This window comes from Astyanax mexicanus, chromosome 14 (genome assembly GCF_023375975.1).
Source record: "Astyanax mexicanus isolate ESR-SI-001 chromosome 14, AstMex3_surface, whole genome shotgun sequence".
Lineage (NCBI taxonomy): Eukaryota > Metazoa > Chordata > Actinopteri > Characiformes > Acestrorhamphidae > Astyanax > Astyanax mexicanus.
The window spans coordinates 4,306,711-4,321,645 of record NC_064421.1 but is presented as its reverse complement, the minus strand read 5'-3'; the positions used below and the strand labels follow the sequence as shown (position 1 = coordinate 4,321,645).

General features: G+C 38.2%; 1 protein-coding gene across 3 annotated transcripts in view; it reads right to left on the bottom strand.

Annotated features, from left to right (window-relative positions):
• Nucleotides 1-266: 266 nt before the first annotated feature.
• dicer1 (dicer 1, ribonuclease type III) overlaps nt 267-14,935 on the bottom strand; it is a 51,958-nt gene continuing 37,289 nt past the window's right edge. The window contains exons 25-29 of one of the 3 annotated variants that reach the window (XR_007423993.1): nt 13,506-13,774; nt 11,771-11,933; nt 11,508-11,583; nt 3,029-10,503; nt 267-2,989 (exon numbers count right to left, since the gene is read on the bottom strand). Coding sequence is in view for 1 of the 3 variants with exons in the window: in XM_022673285.2 (XP_022529006.2) it covers nt 10,338-10,503; nt 11,508-11,583; nt 11,771-11,933; nt 13,506-13,774 (674 nt within the window). In the remaining 2 variants the exon portion in view is untranslated. Of the gene's footprint in view, nt 10,504-11,507; nt 11,584-11,770; nt 11,934-13,505; nt 13,775-14,935 lie in introns of all 3 variants that reach the window. The other 2 variants (XR_007423994.1, XM_022673285.2) reach the window with 2 other exon arrangements.

Here is a 14,935-nt window from a genome sequence, read left to right as displayed (position 1 = left end):
TTGTATGCGCTGCAACATTGCTAGGTTACCTGTATGTGGCGGAGTAATGCATAGAGAGCTTTGGTTAGAGTGCATTACCGGCTGATAACGTCACTCATAGACCACCTCTGAGCCAATCACATTGCAGGGTCGGAACGAACTGTGTTATAATGATTTGGATGGGTAAGTGTGTACATGAAGGGCAATACAATATGTGAGCAACGTATTTTGGCACTTCTTATAAAAGGAACACAATTACACAAGAAGAGAAAACACCAAAGCGAGTATTGAACGACCATACCATAACTTTATTGTAGATACATTTAGCTACAATTATTTCAAAAAAACAAGAAAAGGGAAAATAAAGACTTATTAAAGGTATTTGTGATCCATAAGGTGCAGATCGTAAACCACTGCAGCACTTTTACAGTATGAATGAGATTTTTCATCATTTTCTTTTTTTTTTTAAATGTCCCTTAAAACAAACATCGCTGCAGTTTGTGATGGCCCATAATTCCCCCGATCCACGCTCCGCCACTGGTGCTCCGTCTCGAAAACTCTCGAAAAGTTCATCTCACGTTCCTCACCCATGTCTTTTGGCCACCTTGCTGCTGATATGATGAGTGCATTTGAGTTTTACATTAGGTCAGTAACCCAAATTAAACTGAAAAGAAAAATAATATATATATTTTTTTATATATATATATATATATATATATATATATAAAAAAACACAATACATTACAACACCGAAATGCAGGAAGCTGCTTGCTCAAGCCCTTCTTTATGGATCTGGGGCTGCAAAATTGTACAAAAACAAATAATACAGAACATAACCAGCCAAAAAATAAGAAAATAAGGGGCTGTGGGTCAAGAAAAGAGAGGGAGGGAGGGGATTTCTTCACCGACATGCACTAATAATCTGGAACTACTGTGGTTTTTCAAATATAATCTAAACTAGTGGTGGAACGAGGTCACCTACTATTAAACATAATGCAAGACATGCCTGTCCAAAGAACTCGGGAGTTTTTGTGTAGTTTTGCAGGTTTACATTACAATATTGAAAATATTACATTAAGGCAGGACATGAATGTACACACAGGACATACATTTAGCCCCAAGATTGTAGAGATCAAAACTACTACTTTTTCTACAGTGTATTTATTTCTCAGATGATATCTCCTGCAGGCACGTTTGTATCTTCGTTTGTCTGATCGCTCCGATCACCTCTTTTTATTCCTCTTTTAATACAATTGTAAAATACCAGCAGTGGAACAGCAGCAAGGCCAAAACCACAAAGTTCTCTTTATTTATTCATTTTTTCTTTTTCTTTTAAACGTAACGGCATCATATATATACACATTTTTTTCATTTTCTTTCTGACATGAGGTAAAGTATGGCGCCCAAGTGCAATGCTCAATTGTGCTACATGTACAAAAGAAAAATAACAAAAAAAACAAAAGCAAAAGAAAACAAGAACAAAAAAGTTTCTCGGCCAGTAAGTGAAATAAGAGACAGTCTGCAGCAAACTGTATGATTGAGGACCAAACTCCAACTCACAACCATGAAGAACGTGCCTTCTTTTCACGCTGTTTTCACACTGTTTTCACACTGATCGCAGAGACATTATTAAACATTATTAATGAGGAGATCATCATCATCATATTTATCATCATCATCTTCATTTTCATCGTTCTGGAGTCCCACCCTTCAACAAAAAGAGCCAATCAGCTTGCTGGTTGTGCTGAGAGCGAAGACAATACAAGCTAAAAACTGAAATTTTATATTTTTTTGGTTAATTATTGAGTCGAATGCTATAAATCCTTTTATCAGTTTTTTTTATCAGATTTTATCAGTTAAAAAAGTAATTAGACCTTTTGGTTTTGAGTATTCTGATTTCTCCTCTTATTTATTTATTTATTTTTTTTATACAGATGGGAGGTTGGTCTTGTTTGTACTTAGATAATTAGATAATAAGATAATAGATAATAATTGTGAACTGACTTTCCTCCTATAAGCACTTTAATGTTTTGGAATGTGCTGCACTTGCTCATGCTAGCTGCACTGTGATTGGCTGCACTGAGAAGTTGAGAATGTTTAAATTTTATATGAAAATCTTTTTAAAAAATTAAACAATTTGTACATTTTGTAGCGTTCGGCTCTCAAATGCACAAAAAAAAACATAATTCATCAGCTTTGTATGGCTGCTGCGCTTGCGCAGATCTCCATAATCGAGAGGGGCTCTGCTTTCGGGAAACCAGCAAACTGATTGGCTCTTTTTGTCTCCTTAATAACGTATGTCTCTGTTACCACAACACTTGCTATGCATCCCAATGAAAACAACGTTTCTGGAAGTACAGCAGTGAATTTACCCTATTCTTCAGTGTGAAAACAGCTTTACCATTTTTTTTTTACCATTCTGTTCCCCCCCCTCAATTACGCACCAGGTTATTACGTATATTTAAAACAACAACAAAAAAAAGCCACAGGAGAAGCTTCGGCTTCATTCTCCAACCACTGATCTGCTGCGATTTTGTCCTTTTAGCTACCAGGACAAAGAAGACAAGAAAAAGACAACAACAAGTGTGGCACCATATGAGTGAGTTCACATTCTCTGAACGTCAACGCAGTTAAATTAACGAAGTTTCACTACGAGTTTAAATAGAGAAAAGTGTGAAAACGCTGTAAGAGTGTGCCATTGAACCACTGGGAAAAAGCTGCAAGATCTAATAGGACAAAAATGTGTTGTTGTAGAAATATAGCAGGGTTGAAGAAGCTCCTCCTTCCTGATAATCCAAGATAATCCAAGCTAATGCAAGATAAAGCAATTGTGGCAAAGTGGAAACCCATTTAGATGCAATGACTGCACAAGACAAGAATATAGGAATGAAATAAAGGCGAGGAGGGGAGTATATAGGGTCACTCAACTCTTGCTCAATGAAAAGATTGCACTCAGACAGCTGAGGAACCTTTACAGACCAGACCTACAGACCAGACCTACAGACCAGACCTACAGACCAGACCTACAGACCAGACCTACAGACCAGACAGTGACCCAACTCTCGGATTGCTTTAGAAAAACAGCAGCCCAGTTTAGAAACACACTGATGATAAATACATGGCACCATCTCCTAACACAGACAGAGACACCACCAAGAAGCAACGTCTCGATTGGCTACGGTTATAGCATAAGTCCAGATGCTGTTACGCTAAAAAAAGACAAAGGCACCATTTATGGGCGAATTGTACTTTTAAAAAGATGTGAATCCAGCTGAGTGGGAATGGATTCTAGTGCAAACTGTAGTGTGTATACAAGTATCCCCCGTCTAAGGTGCAGAGAAGAGTTACAAGAGCAAAAAACACTGAGAGCGAGTTGCCACATCCGCAAAAATTACACGTACATATACAGTATATATATAGATATATAGATAGAGAGAGATAAATAGATCAACCAATCCATCGGTCAAAACACTGCTCTAATCTGGACTGTCAGACTAAAAATCACATGGGAGGTTGTTTTTGTATGTTTTTGAGGTAGCAGCACCCGGGAGACTGAACTTTCGTCAGTACTTCTGTAATGCCTGTGCTGAGAAAAACACAGCAGAGCGCAGATAAAGGAGGTACCAACAGCAACGACGGCAGCTCTCTTCTTCACTCAGTCAGGTAGATGAGATGTCGAAAAAAAAAGCTAAAAACGTGGGAACACTTTAGCGAAGGGCAGCGTTCACAAGGCTAACATACACCTTTATAATCCTGAAATAAAGCTTTTTTTTTAAGCAATTTTAAGAATCTGACGATTTGGAATCAACTTTTGTAAAGTCTAAGATTTCTGTAAATGGCAGCATTTATATGGGATAGAGATGGAAGGCACGGAGATAGAGAAGTTGATGTTTAGATTTGTTTAAATTTTATATAAAAATCTGATTAAATACTCATAATTAGCTGTAGTGTAGCATTTGGCTCAAAATTTCCTATCTTGGTTTGGGCTACTTCGCTTGCGCAGATCTCCATATCTATAATAAAGTTTCACCTGAATCTGAAATTTTGGAATTAACCTTTGTATAGTCTAAGATTTCTGTAAATGGCAGCATTTATGTGGAATAAAGAATTATTTGTAGTCTACATACAGGCTATGTGTAGACAGCAGACTAGCTGCACTGTGATTGGTCGCACTGAGACAGAAAAGTTGATTTAAAGGTTTAAAATTTATATGAAAATCGGATTAAATCCTCATGATTAGCTGTAATTTAGCGTTTGGCTCAAAAATGCCCAGCTTGGTTTGGGCTACTTCGCTTGCGCAGATCTCCACATCCATATTAAAAGTTTCACCTGAATCTGACACATTGGAATTAATGTTTGTGAAGTCCACAAATGTTTCTGTAAAGGCAGCATTTGTATGGAATAGAGATGGAAGGCTGGTAAAAAATAAAAATAAAAATGAGCTTCTGCCTAAAGGCTATTTGTAGACCGAATGTTAGCTGTGCTGTGATTGGCCGCACGGACAACGAGAAGTTGAAAATGTTTAAATTGTACAGAAAAATCTGTTTAAAACCTCATAATTATTTGTAGTGAAGCATTTGGCTCCAAATTTAGCAGCTTGGTTTGGGCTACTGCGCTTGTGCAGATCTCCGTATAGAAAAATCTGGCACTTTACAATTAACGTTTGTAATGCTTGAGTCTACTCAAGTTTCTGTAAAGGGCAGCATTTACGAAGACACATGATGCCTATATACGCCTGAATGAAACCTAAAAAATTTGCTTAAGTAGAGGTAATTTAGCCTTCTTTTAGCAAGTGCAGTATTGAAGAAGCTACATAACATCTACACATCTACTTTAACGTTAGCTTTTTGTGAAAAAGGCAGTAGCTGTCCATTTTTTTTATGTTATGACAGTTAAAAGTTGTTCCAATCCGCCTTTGTTTTAATGTTTATACCGTTTCAATACAGACTTACTGCCTTCTAGCAAGTGCAGCATTCAAAGAGCTACATAATGCCTGCATCTGCTGTTTCAGACATTTGTGGAAACAAGCCTTCATAACTGTCTATACAGATTAATGCCAGTTGTTATTAAGGCTTATAATAAGGTCATATGTCCGTGTAAAGCAAGTACAGCATATTTGTGAGGCTACATAGCACCTGCAGAAGCCTGAAATAAGGCTACATGAAAATATTAATGTTTAACCTTAGCTGTTAAATGTTACAACCACCCTTTGTTGGACAAAACCTTTTATACAGCTCTGGGAAAAATAATAAGAGATCACTTAAAATGATGAGTTTCTTTGATTTTACCAAATTGAAAAGCTCTGGAATATAATCAAGAGGAAGATGGATGATCACAAGCCATCAAACCACCAAACTGAACTGCTTGAATTTTTACACCAGGAGTAAAGCAGCATAAAGTTATCCAAAAGCAGTGTGTAAGACTGGTGGAGGAGAACATGATGACAAGATGCATAAAAACTGTGATTAAAAACCACCAGGGTTATTCCACCAAATATTGATTTCTGAACTCTTAAAACTTTATGAATATGAACTTGTTTTCTTTGCAAAACTTCTCATTTTCTGCAAATAAATGCTCTAAATGACTAAATGATTTTTATTTAGAATTTGGGAGAAATGTCTGTAGTTTTTAGAATAAAACAACAATGTTAATTTTACTCAAACATAAAGCTATAAATAGCAAAATCAGAGAAATTGATACAGAAACTGAAGTGCTCTTTTATATTTTTCCAGAGCTGTTTATTTCATAGGCTAACGCAGAAGAAAATAAGCTATATAACACATAGAAAAACTAATTTTCTGATAACCATGCACTAAAAGCTGCATTCTCCAGTTTTAAACTCTTTCACCATCATAAATTTGGCTGTATTTGTATGTTTTTAAGTTCTGCAACTGTTTTTTAAGAAGTGTCAGCTTTCTTAAACCTTTATAACTCTCTACATACATGTGTCAGATGTCATTAAAAGCTTATTTAGGTAGTAATATGACCGTATATAACACTGCCCTTCAGTAAAGTGTTACGCTTTAGTTATAAACTGTTATTAAATAGCTTCCTATACCATGTCTTCTTGTGATTTCTAGAATTTCTAGAAGACATTCACATCATACACTGTTCTACAGGTGGGGTTGGCAGCCTAGTAAGACTTTATAAGCGCGATACAGAGGGGAAAACGCATTGCAGTGTACACGTTTTAAGAAAAATTTAAGAAAGCTGTACAGAAGAGAGTGCAATCTGTTGATGTCCACAAGCGTTAAGCAACCCTTTTGATCAGACGCAGCACAGTTAGCTTGATTTCGAACAAACTCAAAAGACACAAGAGAAAATATAATAAAAGAAAAAAAAGAAAGAGGTTCCATAAAGAGGCACTGAGCTCAAGCTTATGTGCAGAGAATGTCTCTCTCTTTCTCTCTCTGTCTCTCAGATTTCCCAGAAAATCTTCAAAAACCAGGGAAATTTTATATTAAGCTGACCTCTAGCAAAAAAAAACAAAGGAAAACAGATTTCAAAAGGTAAAATAAAGAGGTATTATAGTTACAGTGCAAAAAGATGAGAAATTCAAGCTTAATAATAATAAACATAGCACCAAAAAAACAAAAAAAAACAAAGGAAAACAAAATAATAAAAAAGAAAAATGCATGCAATTAACTGAGGTATTCGAGTGAAGAATGCCTATTGATAATAATAATATGAAGACGACAAATAGGTTAGACAAAAAGAAGCTATGACACAAACGCATACACTGAAAATAAAACAAAAAACGAAACGGAACGAAGGCTGGTTTCCACGACTCTTAACTAAACGAATATATACGAAACGAACGAAACTAAACGAACAAATCACGGCGGACTGACTTCACAGATGCAGCAGCGTAGCTGTGGCGCCGCATGACTACTGACTTTGGTAAGTGAAGTGAACGAACTACGAGTCGTCTATTAAAATATCGGTCCTAAAGACGGGACGTAAAAAGGTGCTTTGTGTGTTTTACAGAAGTATCTGATCGTTTTCTATTTTATTTCATTTAATTTTATTTTTACAAAATCTGCAGCATATTTTTTTCCCCAAGTGATATGTCTTCTTCTTCTTCTTTCTCTTTTTCTATTTCTATTTCGTGTCACAATATCAAAACTAAATGCATCAGTCAATGGAGAGACATCTAATGCTCATAGAATATGACCGTCAACCATATGACCGTCTCATTATTGGTATCAAAAGTTTACAATTTGACTGAAACCCGAGAAGAGATCAGCTTCAGCTTGCATCATAATAAATTTCATTTCATCATGACATTTTATATAGTTCTATATCTCCATCTCTCTCTCTCTTTAGCTCTGCCTATAGACAGATATAGATGGATATAGATTGAGAAAAATCAGGAGACAGATTAGATATAGTATATATTTATGTCTATAAGTGTTTATTTATATATCAGTAGCTCTATAATATTTATTATACTCTATAATAATCCATCCAGTTTTTTATTTTTTATTTTACGCATCTACTCAAACACGCATCCTCGAGCGCAGGTTTCAAACGTCTCATAATTACAGTAACTGGGAATGTTTTATTACTATCCACTCATTTTTTATATATATATATATATATATAAAGACAAGGGAGGGGCTTTCTCTCTCACCCACTCAATGGTATAAAACACCGTACATACAGGTACCTGTTACACCTGCTCACTTTGTGTGATTAGTATCTGGATTATACGCTGGTAAGGTTTTATACGTGCGTTTACACACTGGTTGTTTAGTTCCAGTTGTATTGAGAGGAGTTTGGGTTGCATTTGGAGGAATTTCGGTTGTATAGGAAGGGGTTACGGTTGTACTTTAAGCATTTGGGCTGTACTTAAAGGGGTTTTGGTTGTATTTATAGAAATTTTGGCTGTACAATGAGGGGTTTGGGCTGTACTTGGAGGGGTTAGAAAAATTCCAGCTGTATTTAGAGGAATTTCGGCTGTACTTTGAGGGGTTTCGGTTGTATTTGGAGGAATTTCGACTTTATCTGGAGGAGTTTCGGTTGTACTTTGAGGGGTTTCGGTTGTATCTGGAGGAATTTCGGCAGAACAGGGAGGGGTTTAGGTTGTACAGGGAGGAATTTTGGCTGTACGGAGAGCGGTTTCTGTTGAATTTGGAGGAATTTCCGCTATATGAGAGGGATTTCAGTCGTACTTTGAGAAGTCTGGGCTGTTTTTCGAGGGGTTTCAGTTGTATTTGGAGGAATTTCGACTTCATCTGGAGGAGTTTGGGCTGTACTTTGAGGGGTTTCGGTTGTACTTGGAGAAATTTCGGCTGGACGGGAAGGAATTTCAGTTGTACTTTTAAGAGTTTGGGCTGTTCTTGGAGGGGTTTTTTGTATTTGGAGGAATTTCGTCTGTATAGGGACTGGTTTCGGTTGTATTTGGAGGAGTTCGGGCTGTACTTGAATGGGTTTTGGTTGTATTTGGAGGAATTTCGTCTGTACAGGGACTGGTTTCGGTTGTATTTGGAGGAGTTCGGGCTGTACTTGAATGGGTTCTGGTTGTATTTGGAGGAATTTCGTCTGTACAGGGACTGGTTTCAGTTGTATTTGGAGGGGTTTTGGTTGTATTCTGAGGATTTTGGGCTGTGCAGGGAGGTATTTCAGCTGTATGAAGAGGGGTTATGGTTGTACTTTGAGACGTTTGGGGTGAACAGGGAGGGGGTTCAGTTGTACAGGGAGGGGTTGAGCTGTTTTTGGAGGGGTTTCGGTTGTATCTGGAGGACTATTGGCCGTGCAGGGAGGGGTTTCGGTTGTACTCTGAAGAGTTTGGTCTCTGCTTAGAGAAGTTTTAGTTGTACTTTGAGGAATTTTGACTGTACAGGGAGGGGTTTCAGTTGTATTTGGAGGAGTTTGGGCTGTTTCAGATGAACGTTGAGGAGTTTGGGCTGTACTTTGAGGAATTCTGGCTGTACGGGGAGGGGTTTCGGTTGTACTTGGAGAAATTTCAGTTGGACGGGAAGGAATTTCAGGGCTGTTCTTGGAGGGTTTTTTTGTATTTGGAGAAATTTCGTCTGTACAGGGACTGGTTTCGGTTGTATTTGGAGGAGTTCGGGCTGTACTTGGATGGGTTTGGGTTGTATTTGGAGGGGTTTGGGTTGTATTCTGAGGATTTTGGGCTGTGCAGGGAGGGGTTTCAGTTGTATTTGGAGGAGTTTGGGCTGTTCTTGATGGAATTTCGGCCGTACTTGGAGGGGGTTTCTGTTTTACTTTGAGGAGTTTGAGAATTTTGGCTGTACAGGGAGGGGTCTTGGCTGTACGGGGAAGGCGTTCAGTTGTAACGGGAGGCGTTTCAACTGTAATGGGAGTAGTTTTGGCTAAACTTAGATGGGGTTATGTTGTACCAGAAGGGGGATTTTAATTGTAAGAGTTACTATTCTACTGGGAGGAGTTTTGGCTGTACTTTAAGGTGGTTCAGTTGTACAGGGAGCTGGTTTAGTTCATATGTCTCTCAGACCATCTCCTGAAGTGGTTTGATAGATCAGATTTGCATGTGTTTTAAATATGTCTCAGACCACCTTCTTACTCTTTGAGAGTAGGTTTATGTGGCCTTATCCAAATATAATCCTGATACTGAAATCAGATAAAGTGTTCAGGTGTGCACAGATCCATACTTTAACGATTTTGGCGCTGATCAGGCGAAATGTTCACGACTGAGTTCGTAACGCAGCGGACCCTAATGAAATAAGTGCAATGACTATTAAGAATAGCATTTCAAGACTCTCTGTATTTCTCTCTACATCAAGCATTTTCCACCTAAGCGTTCTTTACAAACGCATCAAAACTGGCACTAGTGCACAGACTGAGGAGTTCAGGGTTTATTTCCTTATTTAAATGTATATCTCGTAGAATTTTACCTATATACATTTTAACACTACTTATGTTACGCATAAGCTTCTTGATGCACTACCACAAAGCAGAAGACTTATGTATAAAAAAAAACAACAAAAAGTGAAACAAAAAGAAAAATAGTAAGACAAAAAAAAAAACAAAAAAAAGAAAAAAAGAAGAAGAAAAAAAGAGAGCAGACACCTGACCTTTAAAACACTTGCAATGCATGAATCATAAAGCACTCGTGTGATCAAACAGAGCAGAGGAGGAAACGAAAAAAGGTAAAGATTGTGTTTGCGCAAAAATAAAAAGAAAAGGGCAAAATAAAATGAACCCATCGTCGTTTTTTTAGTCTTTTTAAAGAGAATTTAGCTGATGTAATAAATTCTCTCCAGGACTAAAGCACAGAATGAGAAGACCGCTCGCTGTGGAAAGTGGTCTTCAGTGTGTTGCAGACTGGTACTGGTACTGTGGAGCTGTGTCTGGGTTTGGAACCTGTGTGGAGCTCAGTTGTTCTGGACCTGAGGTTGATTAGCTTTGAGGCTGCGCAGGGCGCGCCGGGCGGCCGCCGACTTGGCGATCCGGTAGCTGCGGCCCACGCCTTTAAACTTGCCTTTCCCGACCACCTCCACCGTCACCCGCACCTTCCCGTCGTACGTCCTCTCGGCGGGGCTGCAGGAGAGAGGAGAACGTTAGCTAAATGGTCGGTGGTTGGTGTGGCGCAGTGGATAACACCACTACCTGCCAATGAGCTACCACATCATGTGGGTGACTGGGGCTCAAGTTTCACTCTGGGTGACTGAATGCTGCAGCACTACACCAATAAGAGACCTTGGGCAAGACTCCTAACACTATGTTGGCCCACCTCTGTAACAGGAATAACCTTGAACCCTATTTTATATGGCACTATAAGGTGCAGCTAGTGGTTACCTGCTAATGCTCCAGCCTTAGTGCTGGAGAAATTTGATTATCTAAGCTGTACTCACCCACATAAACCGTTTTCAGGAGAGGAATCTGTGTAGGTTTATATCCAGAGCTCATTTAACCGTAAAATGAAAACAATTAAATCAAATGGGTACAAAAGCACAGTGGGATAGAGTGTACTCTTTACAAGAAACATGTTTGGGGCACTAGACGTATTAAACACAGAGTGATCTATTTTAAGCAATTATTTATTTTATTGTTGATGATTATGGCTTACAGCCAATGAAAACCCAAAAAATCAGTGTCTCAGAAAATTATAATATTATATTAGACCAATTGGTACTTTTTGTTGCAGTGGAGAGACATGTCATCTGCTGGTGTTGATCCACTGTGTTTTATTATCAAGTCTAAAGTCAGTGCAGTTTTGTTTTCCCACAAAATCTTACAGCACTTCATCTTACAGAGCTTCCCTCTGCTACTGACAACTTTTATGGAGATGTGGATTTCATTTTCCAGCAGGATTTGGCACACTGACAAAAATACCAATTGGTCTAATATAAACATTACAATTTTCTGAGACACTGATTTTTGGGTTTTCATTGGCTGTAAGCTTCATAATCAACAACAATAAAATAAATCAAAGCTTAAAAATAGAACACTGTAAACTCTGTGTTTTTAATACATCTATATAATATATGAGTTTAACATTATGAACTGAATTAATTAAAAAAAACCTTTGGAGAAACTGGTACCTGAACTTTGCAGTCTCGGGCTCCATCTCCAGCAGTTCACGTACAGGCGAGCGGGGGACGTTCGCCGAGAATTTCTCTGAAGAAAAAAAAAAATTTAAATAAAACAAAAGTCGAACATTTCCAATCGGGCGTTTCATCACACGCAAATATCAGGACATTTCACACATAACTACGTTTAAAGCTCCTCGCCGCATGAACTGACGAACAATCAAAATATAGCAAATGCAGAACTGATTCACAGACTGTACAGCTCGCGTCCTCACCTATCAGTGGCCTCATCATTGGATAATACACTTGCCAAACGGTCTCGAGTGACATCTTGCTATCCATGTAAATTGCCCCGGCTAGTGATTCAAAGATGTCCCCCATTGCTTTAGGGACCTCAATATCCTCCTCCTTCTCCTCGTCTTCCTCGGATCGGCGCAGCTGAAAAGGAGAGGGAAAGTGATTGCAGGTTTTTTCCTTTTGTGGCGGAGTTCTCTCTCAGGAGCGGGAGCCGCGTCTAACCGTATAGCCCACTCGCCTTAAATTAATTGCGGACAACAAATAGATGAAAACGTTATATATGCGGAGAAACCAACTCAAATTGTTATTCAGAAAGTATGGCCTCAAAGTATGGCCTTCTGTTACTGCTGCTACACGTCTACAGTTTCCCAATAAACAAGCACTCAGGTTCAGAATTGCTCCTATATCACAGGCCAAAACACGATCTGTCCTCAATTATTTTTAACATCGGACTTAACAAAAGCCCTGTCTGTTGTGCTGCAGCGTGTACCAGGGACAATGCTACCCAGCTATGCAATTAAGGGGAACATTACTTATTTTAATGAATTTGCCTTTCCTCGTACAGTATCCAATGTTGTCCCTGAGGCACAAAATGCTTTCCAGTGAAACGAGACCAGGTTCAGTGCCAAGATAACCATTTCAGAATAAATTCAATCCAACTGTATTTTCCAACAATCTGGAAGCCCAAAAAAATATATATATATATATAAAAAACCCCAAATACAAATACAGAACAGATCCATAATGACTGCCTGTGTTATTACTGCATGATGTTACTGCGTGTTCTTAATACAGTTAATACATATCTATACATATACTTTTATTATATATATATTTTTTTTTTTTACATTTTGGCACCTTACAAGCAAAAACTTAAATGTATTTATTGAGTGAATTGTGTTAAGTGACAGACAAAACAAAAAGTAGCACATAATTGGAATGTAACAAGTGTAACAAAAGTGATGCATGGTTTTTAAAATGCGAAGCAAATAATCTGAAAAGTGTGAAAAACGTAAATAAAATCCAGTGCAAATTAATCGCATTACCAAGTCACTTAATTAGTTAATAATAGAGTCCAGCTGTGTGTAGTTAAGGCTACGTTCACATTACCAGGCTAAAGTGACTCAAATCAGATTTTTTTGCTCAATTTTTTGCTCAAATCAAAGTCAGTTTCATATTTGGTCCTAAATCAGATCTGTATCCGATTCATGAACATGTGAAATGAATGTGAACGGTTTAATCTGAATTCATGCCTCTTTTTTACGCTTTTACACATTAGCATTAGCGCTACGTGCTACGTTCTCTCTCGTACCCACAACACATCTCTTGGTGCAGCTGTGCAGCTATAGTTGCAAAAAAAAAAAAAACAGCAAAAGCAAACCGCCTGGGCGGAATGGGATTTGGATATTTGGAGATTAAAAAGATAAAATGCCTGTATGTATTTTTTTGGTGATTTATACAATTTTGAAAAATTGCATTAAAACTATAATTCTAATTATCCGAATTAATTGTGAAAATCGCTCAACACTATTTTTTTTTTTTAAATACCCATATTTATAGATATACAACAACAAAAAAAGCACATTTCACAATAATTCTAATCATACTGCACATGAATATAGAGGCCCATCATTGTCAATATGTACCCGCACCAAATAACCCAAAACAAAGTTATATATAAAAAGAAAGATAGGAAAGATAATATAAACTGACCTCCGAGTCCATTCCCTGCATTTCGTTCTTCTCCAGCTGAAACTGTACGAAGTCGTCGATCACGTGGAACAGCTCAGGTGAGACGGCTTTAAAGTACTTGTGGTAGTCGTACTTGACGGCCAGGGAAGCGAATATGGTGTTGTTGACGAGTGCAGAGCGCAGGTCGGTCAGCACGCCGGGGGAATGCTGCCGCGGGTCTTCATAAAGGTGCTTTGTTATGAGGTAGTCTAAAATTGCATCTCCGAGGAACTCCAACCGCTGGTAACAATCTGCTCAGGAGTAAATCAGTAAAACACGGGGGGTTAATGCATTAGCGTTCAGAGGACGTTCATTACCTATCTGATCTGTTTCAGTCTCCAGTAACAAGCAATCACCTTCATACTTCATCAACATGACTCACGACTCGAGCCATAGGCCTCTCAACATTATAACTGCAATAAGTAATAGTCATTTTCATGACATAATTGCCACTGATACAATGATGTAGTAGCATCATAAGGCTTCTACTCTATTTAAAAATCCTCAAACGTTTGATAATTAAGTAGTTAAGAATATTCCAACGCTGGAATTGGCATAAAGAAAATGTTTAAATATTTAACATATTGATAAGGGCTGCATGATATATATTGTTTAAGCATAATCATTTGCGATGTGCGCATGCGCAATAGTCACATCGCAGAACGTGCAATTGACACAAGAAGTAGATACACAGCGCTGTCTCTGTATCTGTGTGAGTGACAGACTGCTGCTGCTGCCTGAGAAGCAGGAGGGGGGGGCACGAGGGAGAGTAGGCCAGCAAGGTCTCCATCCACATGGCCGAGCACATGCTAATAAATGTGAGCATGTGTGGAAAGCTGTGCACCTCAGTTCAGCACAGTTTTGCACAGATATTTCCAGTTACAGCTGAACTCTTATTTACCTTTTAAAAAGCCATTTAAATTCCTAATTAAAGGGCCGATTACTGTATTGTTAGTTTTGCTGTTTTCCTCGGGTTTTGAGTTGAGCTTGGCGCTGACTCAGCTCTTGATTGGTCCGGACGCAAGACAGCGTCCCGGTGGGGGTGGGGCTGGTGACATCATGAGCCCTGCATTGTTAAATATCGTGATATATATTGTGAAAAAAATCTGCAATGGAATTTTTTTCAATATCGTGCAGCGCTAATATTGATGTTTAAATGTTAAAGTTTAAGAAATAAATAAATAAATAAAAAAGACACTGAAGTATGCTTTGCAGTTATGTTCCACACTCAATTTTTCACACTCAGCACTCAACATGGCAGTTTAGAAAATTTAATTTATTTGATCTCCATGTTTTTTTGGACTGTGGAACAAAACTGGATTCCCCAGAGAAAACCCACGCAGGTTGAAACTCGAACCAAAAACCCAACCAAAGACCTGGGATGCGAACATGCTATATCATTAGTTAATAGC